The sequence below is a fragment of the Anolis carolinensis genome, chromosome 2 (genome assembly GCF_035594765.1).
Source record: "Anolis carolinensis isolate JA03-04 chromosome 2, rAnoCar3.1.pri, whole genome shotgun sequence".
NCBI classification, from domain to species: Eukaryota; Metazoa; Chordata; class Lepidosauria; order Squamata; family Dactyloidae; genus Anolis; species Anolis carolinensis.
This window is the reverse complement of record NC_085842.1, coordinates 176,568,362-176,587,082: the sequence shown is the minus strand read 5'-3', so window position 1 is coordinate 176,587,082 and position 18,721 is coordinate 176,568,362. Positions and strand designations below refer to the sequence as shown.

At 39.2% G+C, this 18,721-nt stretch overlaps 1 protein-coding gene across 1 annotated transcript in view; it reads right to left on the bottom strand.

The window, feature by feature from the left end:
* apoh (apolipoprotein H) overlaps window positions 1-8,500 on the bottom strand; it is a 31,094-nt gene extending 22,594 nt beyond the window's left edge. Inside the window, exons 1-4 of the mRNA XM_062969386.1 lie at window positions 8,262-8,500; window positions 5,651-5,827; window positions 4,658-4,754; window positions 3,516-3,592 (exon numbers count right to left, since the gene is read on the bottom strand). Coding sequence (XP_062825456.1) covers window positions 3,516-3,592; window positions 4,658-4,754; window positions 5,651-5,827; window positions 8,262-8,499 — 589 coding nt within the window. The 5' untranslated portion in view covers window position 8,500. The remainder of the gene's footprint in view (window positions 1-3,515; window positions 3,593-4,657; window positions 4,755-5,650; window positions 5,828-8,261) is intronic.
* Window positions 8,501-18,721: the final 10,221 nt, after the last annotated feature.

Below are 18,721 nucleotides of genomic sequence, written 5' to 3'. Positions count from 1 at the left end.
GAGAATCTTAGGCTTTGGGATTAGATCAAGTGTTCTTGGCTTCCCTTGAGTGCCGCTTTCCATTCTATTATTAACAGCTGACTTTCCAGGTTATCTATCATTCTTCTATATTCTCAGTGTTTAAAGATAGCACATGTGATCTTGGAAACTAAGCAGGGAGACTGCCACTGAAGGCCATGAAAACCCTTTGAAATTCATGGGATTTCCATTAGTCAACAAGAGACTGAAGGAACATAAATGTATACATTTTCAGTGTTCTCCTCATCCTACTCTCTGGTTTTGCCTGTCACTAGAATTCAGCTCCTAGAACTGAATTAATGGATACTCAATATGGGCTTCCTGCTGAAAGAGACTCCTGGCTCCATCATATGGATTGTATATTATAATTATATTAATACTATGATATTATGTGCACATATTTTGTTTATGTATATGACATAATGTAGGTGGCTGTAAAAACTTAGAATATATGTCATATTTATTTGCTTATTTATTGCATTTATATCCCACCTTTCTCACCCCGAAGGAGACTCAGGGCGGTTCATGACAGAAGGCACAATTTGATGCCACATATAAAAAGGTAAACGTGTCCCCTGGTGTTAAGTTTAGTCGTGTCAAACTCTGGGGGTTGGTGCTCATCTCCATTTCTAGGCCAAAGAGCCAGCATTGTCCGTGGACACCTCCAAGGTCATGTGGCTGGCATGACTGCATGGAACGCCGTTACCTTCCTGCCGGAGTGGTACCTATTGATCTACCCGCATTTGCATGTTTTCAAACTGCTAGGTTGGCAGAAGCTGGAGCTAACAGCGGGCTCTCACTCTGCTCCCCAGATTTGAACCTGGGACCTTTCGGTCTGCAAGTTCAGCAGCTCAGCTCTTTAACACACTGAGTCACCCGAGGCACATATACATACATATAAATGTACTTACATAAAATAAAACCAACTGTATCAATTAAAACCAAATAATTTAAAACATATCAATCTTAAAATGAGTTAATTAAAACCACGCAATCCAAAGGCATATTGCAGGAGCCATTCTGGTCGTCGATTCACTATTCCATAATTACTTATTCCCCAACCATATAAATTAAAAGCAAATAATTAAAAACATATCAATCTTCAAACGAGTTAATTAAAATCACACAATCCAAAGGCATATTCCAGGAGCCATTCCGGTTGTCAATTGCACTATTCCATAATTACTTATTCAAAGGCTTGGTCCCACATCCATTTCTTCACTTTCTTTCTAAAGGTCAGGAGGGAGGGAGCTGATCTAATTTCACTGGGAAGGGAGTTCCTTAGCAGAAGAGGCCACCACTGAGAAGGCCCTGTCTCACATCCCCACAAGTTGCACTTGTGAAGGAGGTGGGATTGAGAGCAGGGCCTCCCTGGATGATCTAAACCTCCAAGATGATTCATAGAGGGAGATACGTATGGACAGGTACACTGGGCCACCACCATTTAGGATTTTATATGTCATACTCCCTTTCTCAGAGTTCCATCATTGGGAAGGATAAAATGCATTACATCTACGATTGATATTGAAGGGCTTCTCCAAATTGCATTTCAGTTCCTGAATGAGTTATGTTGCCATCTTCAATGTTGCTTTTTAGACAGGTTTGAAATACTGGGAAAGCCTTGCACTGGTCAAATAATGATTAGTGGCAAATAGAATTTCCTAAGTGTAGTCATTCTCCTTCAGGTGGGATTACACTTCAATTTTCATAAAGAGAAAAGTTGAAAACTTTCTCCCTTCCATCTCAAGATTTTCTATATGCAAGTCTGTTTAAGTCATTCTGTGTAAGAAAGAAATCTGAGTCTCCCTCGAAGTAGAGTTAAAATGCTTGAAGTACATTTGGTTTTCTTTCAAGCAACATCGCCGCCTCTCCATGATCCATAGTCACCCAACTGGCTTGATTCTATGCCAGTGTCTATTCAAAGAAAACCCCATAGATTTAAATGGGAACAGCTCTCAAGTAAATATGCAGAACAGTGAAGGAGGTGTCTATGTGTATACTTTAAATGAATAAATGTTAAACAAATGCACTGGGCTTTTATTCCTTACTAACTTGGATACCTGGCAATGCCTGGGTTATTTGAAAAGGGCATTGTTTGTTTTTGGATGTTAGGTCATATCAGTTTGGTCATATGTTATGGTCAATCACTCACAAAGCCTGCCAGTATTCACAGTTGCAATGTTGGGTGTGTGCGCCAAGTTTAGTCCAGATCCATCACTTTCTGGGTTCAGTGTTCTCTGAATACGAGTGAACTACAACTCTCTGATGTCCAAGGTCAATCACCCCAAGTTGGCAGCATTGGGACTTTCTGGCAAGTTTGGTGCAGAACTGACATTGGTGGGGTTCAGAGGGCTCATGGAATACAGTTGAACTATAACTCCCAGAGTGAAAGGTGAATCACCGCCAAAGTCCAACAGTATTTCCAGTTGGCCATGTTGAATTTGTGTGCCAAGTTTGGTCCAGATCCATCATCAGATGGGTTCAGTGTTCTCTGAATAAAGTTGAACTATAACTCCTGGATGTCAAGGCCAATCCCCCTCAAACCCCGCCAGTATGCAAAGTTGACTGTTTTGGGTCTGTGTGCCAAGTTAGTTCCAGGTCTGTAGTTGGTGGGATGCTATTAGAATGCTATTAGACTGTAGGTGAACTATACATCTCAGTCCCTACAATTCCTATAAATCATGGTGAATCTTCCCCAAACCTCGCTCTCTAATATGTTTGGTTGCTGATCAATTCCTTTGTTTGCTGTGTGCCATAGGAAAGGGTTAAGAGAGGCAGTGGGAGGGGTCATGCAAATGGAGAGAGAAAGGAACACTGGGATGTGCTCGCTGTAACCGCAATGTCCTGGGAGAGAGTGACTTGGTGGCTCCACAGCACTGGGAACTATAGCATGTTTGTGGAGGCCAGAGGCTGTCTGTGTGAATGGACACCCCTGCCATATGTACACATACAGATTTTTACTTTTATTATGTGTATAGATGGTCTTCAATATAAAGTCTGTTTCAGAGTGAACTTTGGTGAATTGATGTGCTATTTCAGAAACAATTTTTGTCTCATCATTTTATTATCCTGCCCCACACATGACTTATCTTGTATCACTAAATTATACTACTTGCAACATGTGTGTACCAAATGTACAGCTTCTAGGGAATGAAGTATTACCTTTCCTGTTTGGAGGTATCTCATGTGTATCCTCTGAAGGAGAGATAAATCATCTCCTTTCAAGGTCATTAATTTTTAGTGTCTTAAACTACTTCATGTGTATCAAGTTTCAGGCGTTGTGTTAATACAGAAGGACCTAAAGAATGAACACAAATGCCTGATTTTGAAAGGGGAGCGGCACATAACTGATGTATACAATCTTCATTTTGACATACCATCTTGGCAACAGGAAGACAAGTTAGTATATGATGACCTTGATTAAATTCTCTACCCAACTTATGATTTGGTTACTCCCATGCATGTTCATATACATATAAATAATGTTTCATACATACGCTGACATTCAGGAAGCTTTGCACTCCATTGCCCATCTGCCAGGCATTGGCTGGTTTTATGTCCTTGTAAAATATACCTGAGAATGAAAGCATTCATACAATTGAAGGTTTCAGCACATTCTAGCACTGTAAGGATTTGTTCATGTGGTGTAAATACTCATATTATGTTTCTCCAACAGAAAACATTTGACAGAACCGACAGTTTCTGTTGTATCAGATTTTATTTAGATATAGATTGGTTGCCAAAAAATGTTTAGCACAAATCACAGGTATCTAGAGGTGCATCGACACTGTAGAATTTACAGTTTAATTGCCATGGCTCCATACTATGGGATCATGAAGTTGTAGTTTATTGCAGCACCAACACTATTTGGCAGAGAAGGCTTGTATTACAACTTCCATGACTCCATAGCATTGAGCCATTGCAGTTAAAGTGGTGTCAAATTGGATTGAGACTGCAGTGCACATGCACCCTGGGATTTGCTTTTTTTAAATGGGGTTAGAAGTATTCTTCAGAAATACTGATTATCAAAGTTTACTATATCAGTTCCACAGACCGCACTCATGGACTACTATAAGCCTCCCTAAAGGTAGTTAAGTGGTTAGGAATATAAGAATAAGAGAAATCATCTTTGTGTTGCAATTCCATCACTGGGCAACAATCACATTTTAACCATCGTATGAGGAGGTTCCAACTAAATACAGACTGAGCACCCAAAACTACAAATATGTCTTATGGAGAAGAATAAGGGAGAGTCATGACCTTATTATATGAGATGCTGGCATCGCACGTATTGTGAGGAATGTGGCGCGGGAAGGATGTCCCACAAAAACAACGTTTTTGCATTTTAATAAACATTCCCCATGTTTTTATGATAGAAGCAATTAGGAAATTACATTCATAACCCAGGAACAAAAATTGTGTTACATAGTGTTATTAAAAATATGTGATTTGAAGATTTAAGAGTGCTTAAAATGGAGTGATGATGCTAAATCTGCCATCTGGACTATACATGTTGATCAGGCAGGGATGACAGGGACTTTCAAACAGATACAGATATCAAATGGAAAAGAACTCTATATCCCACTTTCCAAAGAGATAGAAGTGAAGAACCAACACCTGTTTTAAACACACAACTCACCCTGAATCACATGAATAATCTACAAAATTCTGATAGCTAAGGTCTGTCAAATGTACATTTCCATTCTTCAAGGGTCCAGGGTGGGGACATTTCCTTGCTGTTTGAATACATGAAACATTTTCATTATATTTGGATAGACAGATTATAGATAGATGTGAAACAATACCAGGGCTTGTTATTTACAATAATATTATAATAATACTTTATTTGTATTTCACCCTATCTCCCTGAGGGGACTCAGGGTGGATTCAGCAAACACAGACACAAGGCAAACATTCAGTGCCTAGAAGCAACATTAATAAGAATCTAAAACAATTAAAACAGTGTTAAACATTTCAAAATACAAACACAAGTTTTAAATGATGAATAAAATATCCCCATATAAGCTCCCTCATTGAAGTGCAGACACTCACAGTCACGTCTTCATAAAAACAACCCAGAGATTGCGGTGGTTGTGTCTAGCCATATCATTCATAACAAGTTTAATTTCCACAAGGAATGTGTCTTCTGTCAAGCAAATGGCTTATGAAAATCCAAGACACCCCAATATGTTTCTATCTCTCCACTACTGTGAGGATTACAGGTAAACCTAAAAAGAAACTTGGGATTCAATGGAGATGCATCCAATGAAATAATGGGATTTGCATTTGAGAATTGGACTTCTTTACCAGGTTGCTCCTCTTGTGCTTCTGGCCAAATTGTAAGTCCCAGGATTCCACAGGATGGACCACTGGAATATAATGTGGAATTGAAGGGCTATAGTTGTGTAGTGTGACACTATAGCAGTGGTTCTCAACCTGTGAGTCCCCAGGTGTTTTGGCCTACAATTCCCAGAAATCCTAGCCAGTTTACCAGCTGTTAGGATTGAAGGCCAAAACATCTGGGAACCTACAAGTTGAGAACCACTGCACTATAGCATTCAGATGGCTCCCAATAAAGAATTGCAGCCAATATGGTGAATTCTTCCCACACACAACATCATAATGTACTTACGTATACATCTCAGGGACACAGATGGCCATTTGCCAGTCAAAGGGCAGATATATTTCCTTGAGCCTGATTGAAAAACATATCCAGACTGACAATTGTATGTAATTTCTTCTCCAAGATTGTATTCTGCCTTGGCTACAGTGATGGAAGCAAATGGTATTGCAGGTGGCCTAGGACAGACTAAAAAGAGACAAAACATTTTACTGAGTCGTGCATTTATTGACTGCCCTACCCAGTCTCAATAGACCAGGGCTTCCCAACCTTTAAGAGACCGCAGACCACCGAGGCAAAAATTGGACACAACAAGCATGGACAAACGTCAGCCCTCCAGGTGTTTTGGACTTCAACTCCCACAATTCCTAATAGCCAGCTGAAGTCCAAAACATATGAAGGGCTGAAGTTTGCCTATGCTTGGGATACATCATGGACCATTAAGATCAATCAATTTTTCTCCCTACTGAGAAAGGATCCAATGCCTCCCTTCCCACCCCCTTCCTTTGTCCAGCATTGGACTCTTCCTTCTTTACCTGCTTTTGAGGAGGCTGATGCTGTTACAGCCTTATTTGCAGTTTCCTTGCAACCCATCCCCTGGGTTGGGTTGCAACCCAAAGCGAGTTACAGAATAATCAAAACACATAAACATTGTAAAAATACCACAAACACCCATATTAAAATCTTTCTGTAAAAGATTCTTATTAAAACGTATTTCTATAAAATACATATTAAAATACACAAACCAGAGATTAAACAAAAAAAAAACACAAGTTAAAAATTCATTCTTAAAAACTGACTAGGTAGGCCTCCCAGAAGAGATAGGACTTTAAATGGCTTTTACATTCCAATGGCTCATTTAGTTATCAGAGCTCTTCTGGCAGGTCATTCCACAATCTTGGGGCAGCTTATAAAAAGGTCCTCTGAGTGATGGTCGCCAATTGGGTTCTGACTGGTTGGAGTAACTGCCCCCCTCAGTGTCCCAAGGAGTGGATAGTACAGGAGAAGACAACCATGTAGGTAACCTGGACCCAAACCATTAGAGCAGTGATTCTCAACCTGTGGGTCCCCAGATGTTTTGGCCTTCAACTCCCAGAAATCCTAACAGCTGGTAAACTGGCTGTTGTAGGCCAAAACTCCTGGGGACCCACAGGTTGAGAACCACTGATGTAGAGCTTTAAAGGTCAAAACCAACACTTTGTACTTTACCTGGAAATCAATTGGCAGCCAGTGGAGTGACTTTAGGATAGGTGTAATATGCTCACTCCTAGATGTTCCTGTAACTAATCTGGCTGCCATATTTTGAACCAACTGGAGTTTCTGAACTTGGTACAAAAGTAGCCCAATGTAAAGTGCATTGCAAGTCCAATATCTCAGAAGGCAGGGCTAATAGAAGATTCCTACTGACCAAGGGGCCCTATTTTTAGATAGAATTAAAGGTCAGGAAAGCAAGGGCTAGTCTTTTGAAGATGCAAGTTCCAACCGAGAATAATCTAATGTAATGAAAAGTCTGAAAGTCTTGTTAGGTTTTTAATGCTGTATTCATATGTGGGGTCTTGCTGGGATTTTATGCCAATATTTATCTGGTTTTTTAAGGCATTGAATGTATGCTGTCCCTTTGGGGAGATAGGGCAGAAAAGAAATAAAATTGTTGTTGTTGTTATTGTTGTTGTTATTATTATTTTATTATGACACAGCAAACAAGATAGATATGCTGGATTTCGTATCACAAAATCACAAGTTGAACACTTCCCAAGTGTCTAGGGCTGTGTGATGTATTTTCGGATGATGCGTGCAGATCCCAGTAGGGTGGCTTTTTGCAGTTGGCAGATCGTGATTTTGTCAATGTCTATTGTTTTCAAATGCCAGCTGAGATCTTTTAGCACAGCACCCAGTGTGCCGACCACCTGCACTGGTTTCTGCCAGAGTTTTTGAAGTTCAATCTTGAGGTCCTGATAGCGGCTGAGTTTTTCCTATTATTATTATTATTATTATTATTATTATTACAGTGTTCCCTCACTTATCGCGGGGGTTATGTTCCAGGACCACCTGCAATAAGTGAAAATCCGCGAGGCAGGGACACTATATTTATTTTAATGTTTATACATTATTTTAGTAGTTATACACTATTTTAAGTCTTTATCAACCAATTGTGTGTTGATAAAACACCTCCTTCTCTTCCTGTTGCTGCTTGGGCTTCTTTTCTCTCCCTTTGGCTTCTCCTTCCTCCCTTCCTTCCTTAGGCTGTAAATTGTAATTTTTTATGATTTATAATAGGTTTTTTTTAGAGTTTATTAAAAACCGCGAAACAGCAAATCCACGAAATAGTGAGGGAACAGATTATTATTGTTGTTGTTGTTGTTGTTCTTGTTATTATGAAAAGCTGCAAAAATTAAAATTGCAAAGTATCATACCCAGACCTTTGCAAGGCAATAATGCATTTCTTTAAACAAATTTTATATTTTAGGACCCTTGTACTACTCTAAAAATTATTCTAAAACAATACTGAAACTATCATTATTTAACAACAAAATATCCAGTGTTAATATTCCATAATATACAGTGATCAGTTCCAAAGATAAAATACTTTTTTCCTCAGGTTAAAATGATTGAAGAGTCTTACCTGGAAGAGTAAGAACAGTATGCGCCAGACTAACAATCCCCAAAATGAAGAGGGCTGCAAACATGGCTGCTGACTTACAAGCTGCCAAACCAAACCAAGACTTAGTACGGTGGCTCCTAAAATAAAAAGAGCAAGGAAAGCTAAATATTAACTTACATTGTTTATTTTTATTTTCGTAAAGAAAAGCAGCAGCTATGGGGAGAGATTCACAATGCTTCTGAGTAAACAGATTGAACATGCAAGCAAAACATCGTTCAGTTCTTTGAAGAATCCAGATACTGGTTCAGTCTAAAGGTCTACTTTTTGTTTGGGAACCTTTTGTACACGATATCTCTTTGTAGACAGATTGCTTCATTACACAGTATTTATCAGAGGGGGAGAGTGAAACAAACTCATCGGTCGGGTGCTTTATTATGTACAACATACTATATCATTTCTTCTTACCGAATCTTAACAGATTATCTTATCACTTGCCTAGTATCGCTTTCTCTCAGGAGATATGTTTGAAATATAAAAAGATAAAAATTGCAATATTATTCCACACACTTTTTCACTGGGATTTTGTAACAATCTGACAGAGCTACTCAATATGTCTTGAAAGACTTTGTGTTTCCTGGAAGGAAACTAAGTGCATTAAAAAATGCTAGATGCTAAAGCAGTTGTGCTCTTTGTAGATGTGGGGAATAAATAACCAGAACCAATGAGGCAATTAATTCAATTATTCTCAAAGGTACAGATGGATACACTTTGGTTCTCAACCTGTGGGTCCCCAGGTGTTTTGGCCTACAACTCCCAGAAATCCTAGCCAGTTTACTAGTTGTTAGGATTTCTGGGAGTTGAAGGCCAAAACATCTGGGGACCTACAGGTTGAGAACTACTACACTATAGTAATATGGTACTATAAGGGGCCGGGCTGTGGCGCAGACTGTTGAGCAGCTGCAATAAATCACTCTGACCATGAGGTCATGAGTTCGAGGCCAGCCACCCATCAATTAAAAATAAAAAATAGCCCCTGCTCGTTGCTGACCTAGCAACCCGAAAGATAGTTGCATCTATCAAGTAGGAGATAAGGTACCACTTATAAAAGTGGGGAGGCAAGTTTAACTAATTTACGACCTGGAATGAGGAAGTGCCATCAGAGTGGATGATGAAGCAGCTGCTCCCCCCTGTGGCCAGAATCAAACATCCCCTCAGGAGGTTAAATTGCCTCTGCGTCTGTCTGTCTCGGTCTCTGTTTGATGTGTTTATGGGCATTGAATGTTTGCCCTATGTGTGTATAATGTGATCCGCCCTGAGTCCCCTTCGGGGTGAGAAGGGCGGAATATAAATACTGTAAATAAATAAATACTTAGTGGTACAGGTATAACTTGAAGCTACTTCTATGGAGAACATAATCCGGTAGTTCAAGTCCCAGCTTGCAGTGTGCTTCATACTGCTGCTTTGTGTTTTGATGTGGATGTCCAGAGGATAACAAGAAAGTGAGTGTCATTTACATAATGGGTAGGCATTTGTAGCATTTGCGTGTTTTTAATGGCTATTTTAACAATAATTGCTTTTAGTAGTTCATAGTAAGTTACCACTGGGAGCCAGTGTAGTGCTTTGAACATTGGATTATGATTCTAGAGGCAAAAGTTTAAATCCTTGCTCAGCCACAGAAACTCACTAGGTGACCTTGGACAAGTTGTGCTCTTTCAGCTTGAGAGAAAAGCAAAACCAAGCTATCTTTGAATGAATCTTGCTGAGAAAATCCCATGATATGGCATTCCTATAACATACCTTGGAGGTATCTATGGACAATGCTGGCTCTTCGGCTTAGAAATGGAGATGAGCACCAACCCCCAGAGTCGGACACGACTGGACTTAATGTCAGGGGAAAACCTTTACTATAATGGAAACCAATTACTTTCTTAAAACTACAGTAGTTTCAATTATTAAATTACTTCCCAAGCTTTGTTGTCTGGTCTTATTCAAGCAGTCTTATTCTAGCATTCTAGCCTGGCTTTATGAGGCACATTTATTTGATGCTATGCGATGGAAGCTATGTATTTGATTCTTTATGGTGGTACTTGCCTTTCTGATCTCTCTGTATCCCTATTGGTAATGTAAATCAATATGACAGCCAAACCTGGTTATATCCATAGAAGTCAGGCACTATTTTCTGGGAAGAAGCAGAAGCCACCTTCCCATACATTCCTCCTATCTACCTTAAGTAGCATCCAGGTAAATAGAAACATCTGCTGAAAGTCATTCTTCTATCCAACCATTAAAGGTACAGGAGACCTTAATAATTTCCCCTTCTGGGAATCCTATTTCCTGCTGTCCTCTCTCAACAGTGGAGTCTGCAGGGGGCTGAAGGCAGCAAAAACTGCCCTGCAACTCCAGAGCCATTCTTGCCCTACCTGGAGGCATAAAAAGCCTATGGGAAAACATTGCTTGTTACAAAAGAAGAAAGGGGAATAAAAAGGGAATAGTCTAACAAAAGGAAACTAAGTGATGTCTCTGTTCCCTTCTGTCATGTATTTATTCATTCATTTCAATGGTTATTTCCTCTTCAAGGATATCAGGGTGGTATAAAATAAAACTCCTAGGATACATGTGAATATTGATCATTCTTTCCAGCTCATTTTCAATCAAGTAAGGACATGATGGTTTATGACCAGCGTATGTATTATGATGATGCAAACACAACTTGAAGGGCAGGCTTCTTTAAAGTTCTTTGGGTTGAGATCATTCCAAGCAGGAAAAGGTCAAAGTGTAAGTGTGAGGACACTGGGATTGGTGTCTCCCACCCTTTTACTTTCTCAATAGAAGCATTTAACTGAGTGCTTCAATAGTAGTTTCTTGTGGGAGTCTGTGGTGAATGAATCACACTTCATAACAGAGCTGGAGTCACAGCCGCCAGAGTAAAATGTCTGTGTATGGGGAGAGGCAGGTCCTTTTTTAAAAAACAGATTTATTTCCCTGCCATAGAATCATAGAGATGGAAGAGACCCTAAGGGATACCCAACCTTACTTCCTTCCATGAAGGAAAAGCACATTTGCAGCCTATTTGACGCTGGCAAGTTTGCCTTCCATGCTCATCTCCATGAACCAGAAATGAATATTGGAAGAAGATATATTTTCTGATGGAAAGTATTATATGAATGAAATGCAAGGACTATACATGAGTTTGATACAGCAAATGAACTCTGGTGTTTTCCCATGAACTCTGCTGCAGAAGAGTAAAATTTAAGTTTTGCATTTCTTCTACTTGTGTTGCTCATTTTTGAATATAAAAAAGGACTAATCTTCAGCTGGTCTGCACACATCATCAAATCGTAACAGTCCCTGCCCATTCTGAATTCGTCTTAGATTGTTTAAAAGGAAAACTTTGCAATTGCAGAAGTCCAAAATCTTGGTCTAAAAAAAGGTGGCAAATATAGCCACAGTGAAATGATACTATATCAAATTGCACAATTCCTGCTCAATTTAAAAATTACCATAAAACTTTCTTGAAGAAGATTACTGGTGAGAAAAGGAGCAACAAGGCTCATTTTGAGACTGCCCACTCTTTAACATGATCCAACAGTTCCCATTCCACATAAGTGCCTTTACCTGTTTCTGTGTGAATCAGGAGCTCTAAAGACTATTGTTACCCGACTCTTAAAACCGCAGTTTCAACACAATTTAAACCCTTTTTTAAGATTGAGTTCCACAGGGAATGGCCAGTAGTAGTTTTGCATTATACTGTATAATGGGTTCTGTGGAACTCTAACTTTAAACTGTTTTTAAAGTGTGTAGAAATAAAGGGGGGGGGGAGAGAGAGAATGGGATCCTGAATCTGATGAGATCCCCAGATTCACTCATCTCTTTGCAGCAGAAATAACCTTGGAGGTGGCACTTTCTGGAACCAGACCAGAAACAAGTTTTGCAATTAGACTTCCTTGGAATCAGTCGTTGGCAGTACCAATTGCAATCTGTGCCAGTTTGTTTAACTGTATTTTTCCAGGTGACACAATGGCACAAGAGACCTTTCAGGGGAAAAAAGAGATGGTACTCTTAATGAGCTCTTTGATCAACTTCACTTGTTTCTTTTTTGTTGGATTCTGCCTCCTCATTTTCAAGATGTTCTCTTTTTTACATGTAAATTGAAGATTTATAACTGGTTGTTGTAGTGTGGCTTCAAGTCATTTCTATCCTATAGCTACACTATAGCATGGGATTCTTTAGGGCTGGAAGTGTACAATCCGCCCAAGGTCACCCAGTGGGTTTCTGTGCCTGAGTAAGGAATCAAACCCTGGTCTCCATAGTTGGAGCTCAATGCTTAAACCATGCTGAAATATAACAATTACGCAATTTACCTAGTTTAGGGAGGCCTACTAAGTCAAAAAAGGAAGGACATTTCATTGATGTATGCAAACTTGCAAATGCATTCAGTAATACAGTATGTGCAAGCTATGAACACATACACACCATTAATATAGAAAGTATCCAAACACATTCAGGTGGCAGATAATACCAGTATATATACAAATCTATCCATTATTTCAATAAGCAGAATTATAATAAATATACAAAAATAGCACCTGCGAGCAAATGTATTGCAATAAAAGAGAAATTGAAACTACAAACATTTTTATTCATTCACAATAAAGTCTAAGGTATAGCTTAAAAGCAACAGATGTTGTTATGTAGGGGCCGGGCTTAGCATGGACTAACTGCTAGCTGCAGAAAAATCCTGCCAATCGAAAGGTTGGCATTTTGAGCCCAGGTCAGGGTGAGCACCTGCCATTAGCCCCAGCTCCCTGTCCACCTATCAGATCGAAAGCAGAAATGAGAGTAGATAAATAGGAATTGCTTTTAGCAGGGAGGTAATAGAGGTTCCCAAAGCTCCTCAGCATGGAAGATGGAGCAACAGCACTCCCCTCCCCTGTGGCTGGAGTCGAGCAAAGCCTCCAAGGTGCCGGAAATAAGATGGGAAATGGCTTTATCTCCCTCTGTGTATTGTTTGCCCTTGTTAATTGTATAACGACATTAAATGTTTGCTATATGTGTGCCATATGTTTGCCCTCAGGGAGACAGAGTGAAATATAAATTATTATTATTATTATTATTATTATTATTATTATTATTATTTTATGACACAGCAAACAAGATAGATATGCTGGATTTCATATCACAAAATCACAAGTCGAACACTTCCCAAGTGTCTAGGACTGTGTGATGTATTTTCGGATGATGCGCGCAGATCCCAGCAGAGTGGCCTTTTGCAGTTGGCAGATTGTAATTCTGTCAATGTCTATTGTTTCCAAATGCCGGCTGAGATCTTTTGGCACGGCACCCAGTGTGCCCATCACCACCGGGACCACCTGCACTGGTTTCTGCCAGAGTCTTTGAAGTTCAATCTTGAGGTCCTGATAGCGGCTGAGTTTTTCCTGTTGTTTTTCGTCAATGCGACTGTCACCTGGGATGGCAACATCAATGATCCAAACCTTTTTCTTTTCCACAACTGTGAGGTCTGGTGTGTTGTGTTCCAGAACTTTGTCAGTCTGGATTTGGAAGTCCCACAGTATCTTTGCGTGTTCATTTTCCATTACCTTTGCAGGTTTGTGATCCCATCAGTTCTTTACTGCAGGGAGGTGGTACTTGAGGCTTAAGTTCCAATGAATCATTTGGGCCACATAGTTGTGCCTCTGTCTGTAGTCAGTCTGTGCGATTTTCTTACAGCAGCTGAGGATATGATCAATGGTTTCATCAGTTTCCTTGCACAGTCTGCATTTTGGGTCATCAGCTGATTTTTCGATCTTGGCCTTAATTGCATTTGTCCTGATGGCTTGCTCCTGGGCTGCAAGGATCAGGCCTTCTATCTCCTTCTTCAGGGTCCCATTTGTGAGCCAGAGCCAGGTCTTCTCCTTATCAGCTTTTCCTTCAATTTTGTCAAGGAACTTTCCATGCAATGTTTTGTTGTGCCTGCTGTCAGTTCTAGTTTGTAGTGCGGTTTTCTTGTACTGGTTTTTTGTCTGCTGTGCTTTGAGGAGTTTCTGATTTTTGACTTCAATCAAAGCAGGTTCTTCACTTTGCCTTACATATTCTGCCAGGGCATGTTTTTCTTCTTTGACTGCTTGTTTTACTTGTAAGAGTCCTCTGCCCCCTGATCTTCTAGGCACATATAGCGCATCAACATCACTGTGGGGGTGCAGTGAATATTGAATGGTCATGAGTTTTCTTGTTTTTCTGTCCATGTTGTCCAGTTCCGCCTGTGTCCAATTTATAATGCCAGCAGTATATCTTATGACAGGTATGGCCCAGGTGTTTATGGCCTTGATGGTGTTGCCTCCATTGAGCTTGCTTTTGAGAATTTTTCTGACCCTTTGTGTGTATTCTTTGCTGACCACAGTTTTCACATGTTCATGCTTGATGTTGTCCAGCTGTAATATGCCCAGATATTTATAGGCTTCTGGCTGATGACACTTTATTGTTTGGCCATTGGGCATATTTATGCCCTCACTTTCAATGATTTTTCCCTTCTTCAATGCCACTGTCGAACATTTGTCCAAACCAAACTCCATGCTGATATCAGTGCTAAAAATTCGGACATTGTTGGTCAGAGTCTGGATTTCAGTTTCTATTATTATTATTATTATTATTATTATTCTACCAAAAATAAGACTTTCCACTTGGTCCTTTCCAAAAATATGGCTTTTCGCAGTTCATTATTTCCCACTATAAGAAAGAAGTCTAAAGTTATTTGTGAATCCTTTTCTTTAACAAGCCAGAAGAGAATCACGTGGTCCTTAACCAGCTAAATTATGAACAGGCAGAGTTCACTGAACTCATTCAGATTTTAAAGCCTCGTTACTTTTTGGGACTGCAGTTCCCAAATTCCTCCCAGATCAGATGCCTACTGGCTGCTTCTGGAAAATGGGGGTGGGGGGTGGTGGTGGTGTACTTTCTAATGGTGATATTGCTAAACTCTGCATTTATGTGCAGTGCCATTTTTTGTTACTCATATTCTGTAAAGCATTGTTATTTTTTGCTTTAGGCTTACACTCTTTAAAGTTTATACTGTAGAGTTACACATGAATACACACACCTATATTTTAAATTATATTGCACATAGGAAACTTTTGCATCTTATGTAATTTCTTGACCTTGTCAGAAACACTGCAAAAAATCACTACGTTGGCTTCATAATGGATATCCTGAAATGTAGTTCTAAAAATCTGAATCTCTTCCAAGAGTAATTAACTGAAACTAAGATGGTTTGGCTGGAAATGCCTACTTGCATTGAAGATTGATGAAAGATGATGCCAGCCTCTCTAGCATGTTTACAGAGGACCCTTTAAAGAAAGGATTTTGAGAAAGAAAGGGGAAAAACACATTAAAAAAACCTTGCTCTTAGTATTAATAAATGCCTCATTTGCCTGTCAAATGAACATTTTTTTTGTGCTGGCTACAATACAAGCTCATGCAAACTGTATTTATTCAGAAGCAAATCCTCAGATAACAAATAAATTTGTCTGTGGGTTGTTGTGTGTTTTCCAGGCTGTATGGCCATGTTCCAGAAGCATTCTTTCCTGACGTTTCGCCCACACATATGGCAGGCATCCTCAGAATCTGGCAAGGCCATTAATGCTAATCAAGGTGATTAATGATAACACTCACACTGGTCTCCAACAGACAAGAGTTCTTTTTCCCACCCTGGACCTTCCACAGATATATAAACCTTCCTTGCTTAGTTTTTTCCAATATACCTCTCAACCTCTGAGAATGCCTGCCATAGATGTGGGCAAAATGTCAGGAGAGAATGCTTCTGGAACATGGCCATACAGCCCGGAAAACACACAACAACCTGGTCACTCTGGTCATGAAAGCCTTCAACAACACAAAATTGTCTGTTACTGCTTTGGCTTAATTGATTTCCCAGACTAACTGGTCCCATTGTTAGCTCAACATTTTGTCTAGATTTAGTCTTCATGCCTTAATTTGTTTTCCTGCTTTTTAATACAGAAGGGTCTGGATGCCTTAGTATTTTATAAGATTTCCAGATATATATTCAAACAAGAGACAGGCAATTCTAATGTTCCTGTCATCTGTGAGCACTTCCAGTCACAATCACCAGAGGGCACAACATACTCTTCTATTTAGGCTGACAAACTAGCTGCTCAAATAATGTTCTTTCTTTTTAAAGTTTGGATAGAGAATGTGCCCCATTAGTTGACCCTAGATACTTATAATCCTGTTTTCCTCCCCTCTACTTTGTAGTTGGAAGTGAAATCAAATTACCACTAGCTAAATTGTACTATGAAAAGGTATCAAGTTTTCTGTTGGTTTGCAAAGATAATTACTCATTTGTAGGTGTATGCAAAAGACAAAAACACAATTTTCAAATGTGAGCTGCTTTAGGCTATTACAGCAAAAAAACAACAAAGAGCCCAATGTAACCTTAAAGACTAACAAACTTAGGTATTGTTCCATTATCCAGCTGAGAGATTGAGAGAAAGACAAATGAAGAAAAAGGGAGGGGGACCAGGTGATAGATTGGGAAATTTGAGTGGATGGAGTGAAGCTTGATGGCTCCTCACTTCCTCCCCATTCGCTTTGTTGATTTTTTTTAAAAAACCAATGACTATGTAACTAAGATGATGATGATTCTAAGATGCACCACCCTTTTTAGCTTTTTCTTTTTTGGGGAGGTAAGCATTTCTTAGAATCAGTGAATAATAATAATAATAATAATAATAATAATAATCATTATTATTATTATTATTATTATTATTATTATTATTATTATTATATATTGGTTGCCAAAAGATCTCAGTCGGCATTTGGAAACAATAGACATTGACAAAATTACAATCTGCCAACTGCAAAAGGCCACCCTAATGGGATCTGCGCACATCATCCGAAAATACATCACACAGTCCTAGACACTTGGGAAGTGTTCGACTTGTGATTTTGTGAAACGAAATCCAGCATATCTATCTTGTTTGCTGTGTCATACAACAACACTAACAACAACAACAACAACAACAACAACAATAATAATAATAATGTAATACTTTATTTTTATATCCCACCACCATCTCCCCAAAGGGACTCGGGGAGGCTAACATGGGGTCAAGCCCAAAGAAAGAACAAGGTATAACAAGTAAAAACATATAAAAACAAAAGCAACACAATAATCAAGTCAAATAAGCAATTTCAAGCACAATTATACAATAAAACCATGATTCAATACAATTACAATATATTCTATGCCTTCACCCCAGAGAAGATTTCAGGGTGGTGTAAATTTAATAAATTAAATATTCTAGACAATTACATACCTTAAAATTGAGATATCCATGCTTGTGGGAACCAATAATTCATCTAAAATGCAACTGGACACATAATATGTAGTAGGAAAATAAAATGTGCAGTAGAATTTTCTTTGTGTGGCGATCACAATACAGCTTTAATCAGCACAAGGTTATTTCTTCAAACAAACAAATGACACAAAAGGGAATAAACAGAAAATTTAAATGACTATTATTATCATTTAATCTTCTTGATCTTGTATTAATAATATGTGCTATTATTGGCCCTGTTACTTGACATGCTGTATCAGTCACCAAGGAGGAGACATACGTGAATTGCTGCAGGCATTTGGTGTTTTCTCCAAAAAAGGGTTGAACTTCTATGTATCTTGGCAAGGAATCCAAATGGCAAATCAAGATTGATAAGAAATTGCTCAGTGATCACCTAGTTAACCTAAATTAGTTCAAATCTGCAAGGCCAGATGACATGCATCCCAGAGTATTGAAAGAATTTGCTGACATCCTCACAGATCCACTTTCCATCATTTTAGCGAAGTCTTGGAAAATGAGTGAGGTACCTGGAGTGAAGACTTTGTTGTTTACTTGTTCTGTCGCTTCCAGCTCTTCATTCTTCCTTTTTCCTTCCATTTTCCCCAGCATCAATGTCTTCTCCAAGCTTTCCTGACTTCTCATGATGTGGTCAAAGTACTGCATTTTTGCCTCTAAAATCTTTTCCTCCAGTGAGCAGCTGGGCATTATTTCCTGGAGGATGAACTGGTTGGATCTTCTGGCGATCCAAGACACTCTCAGAATTTTCCTCCAACAACACAGTTTAAATGTGTCTATCTTCCTTTGCTCTGCCTTCCTTATGGTCCAGCTCTCACATCCATAGGTTATTATGGGGAATACCATTGCTTTAACTATGCGGACCTTCGTTGCCAGTGTGATGTCTCTATTCCTCACGGTTTTATGGAGCTTGGTCGTTGCTCTCCTCCCAAGAAGTAAATGTCTTCTGGTTTCCTGGCTGCAATCTGCGTCTGTAGTAATCTTCACACCTAGAAATATAAAGTCTGTCACTGCCTCCACAGAAATGAACAAATATTGTCCCTTCCTTCAAAAGAGACAACAGAGAAGATCCGGGAACCTATAGGCCAGTCCTCCTGACTTCACTATTTTAAATGT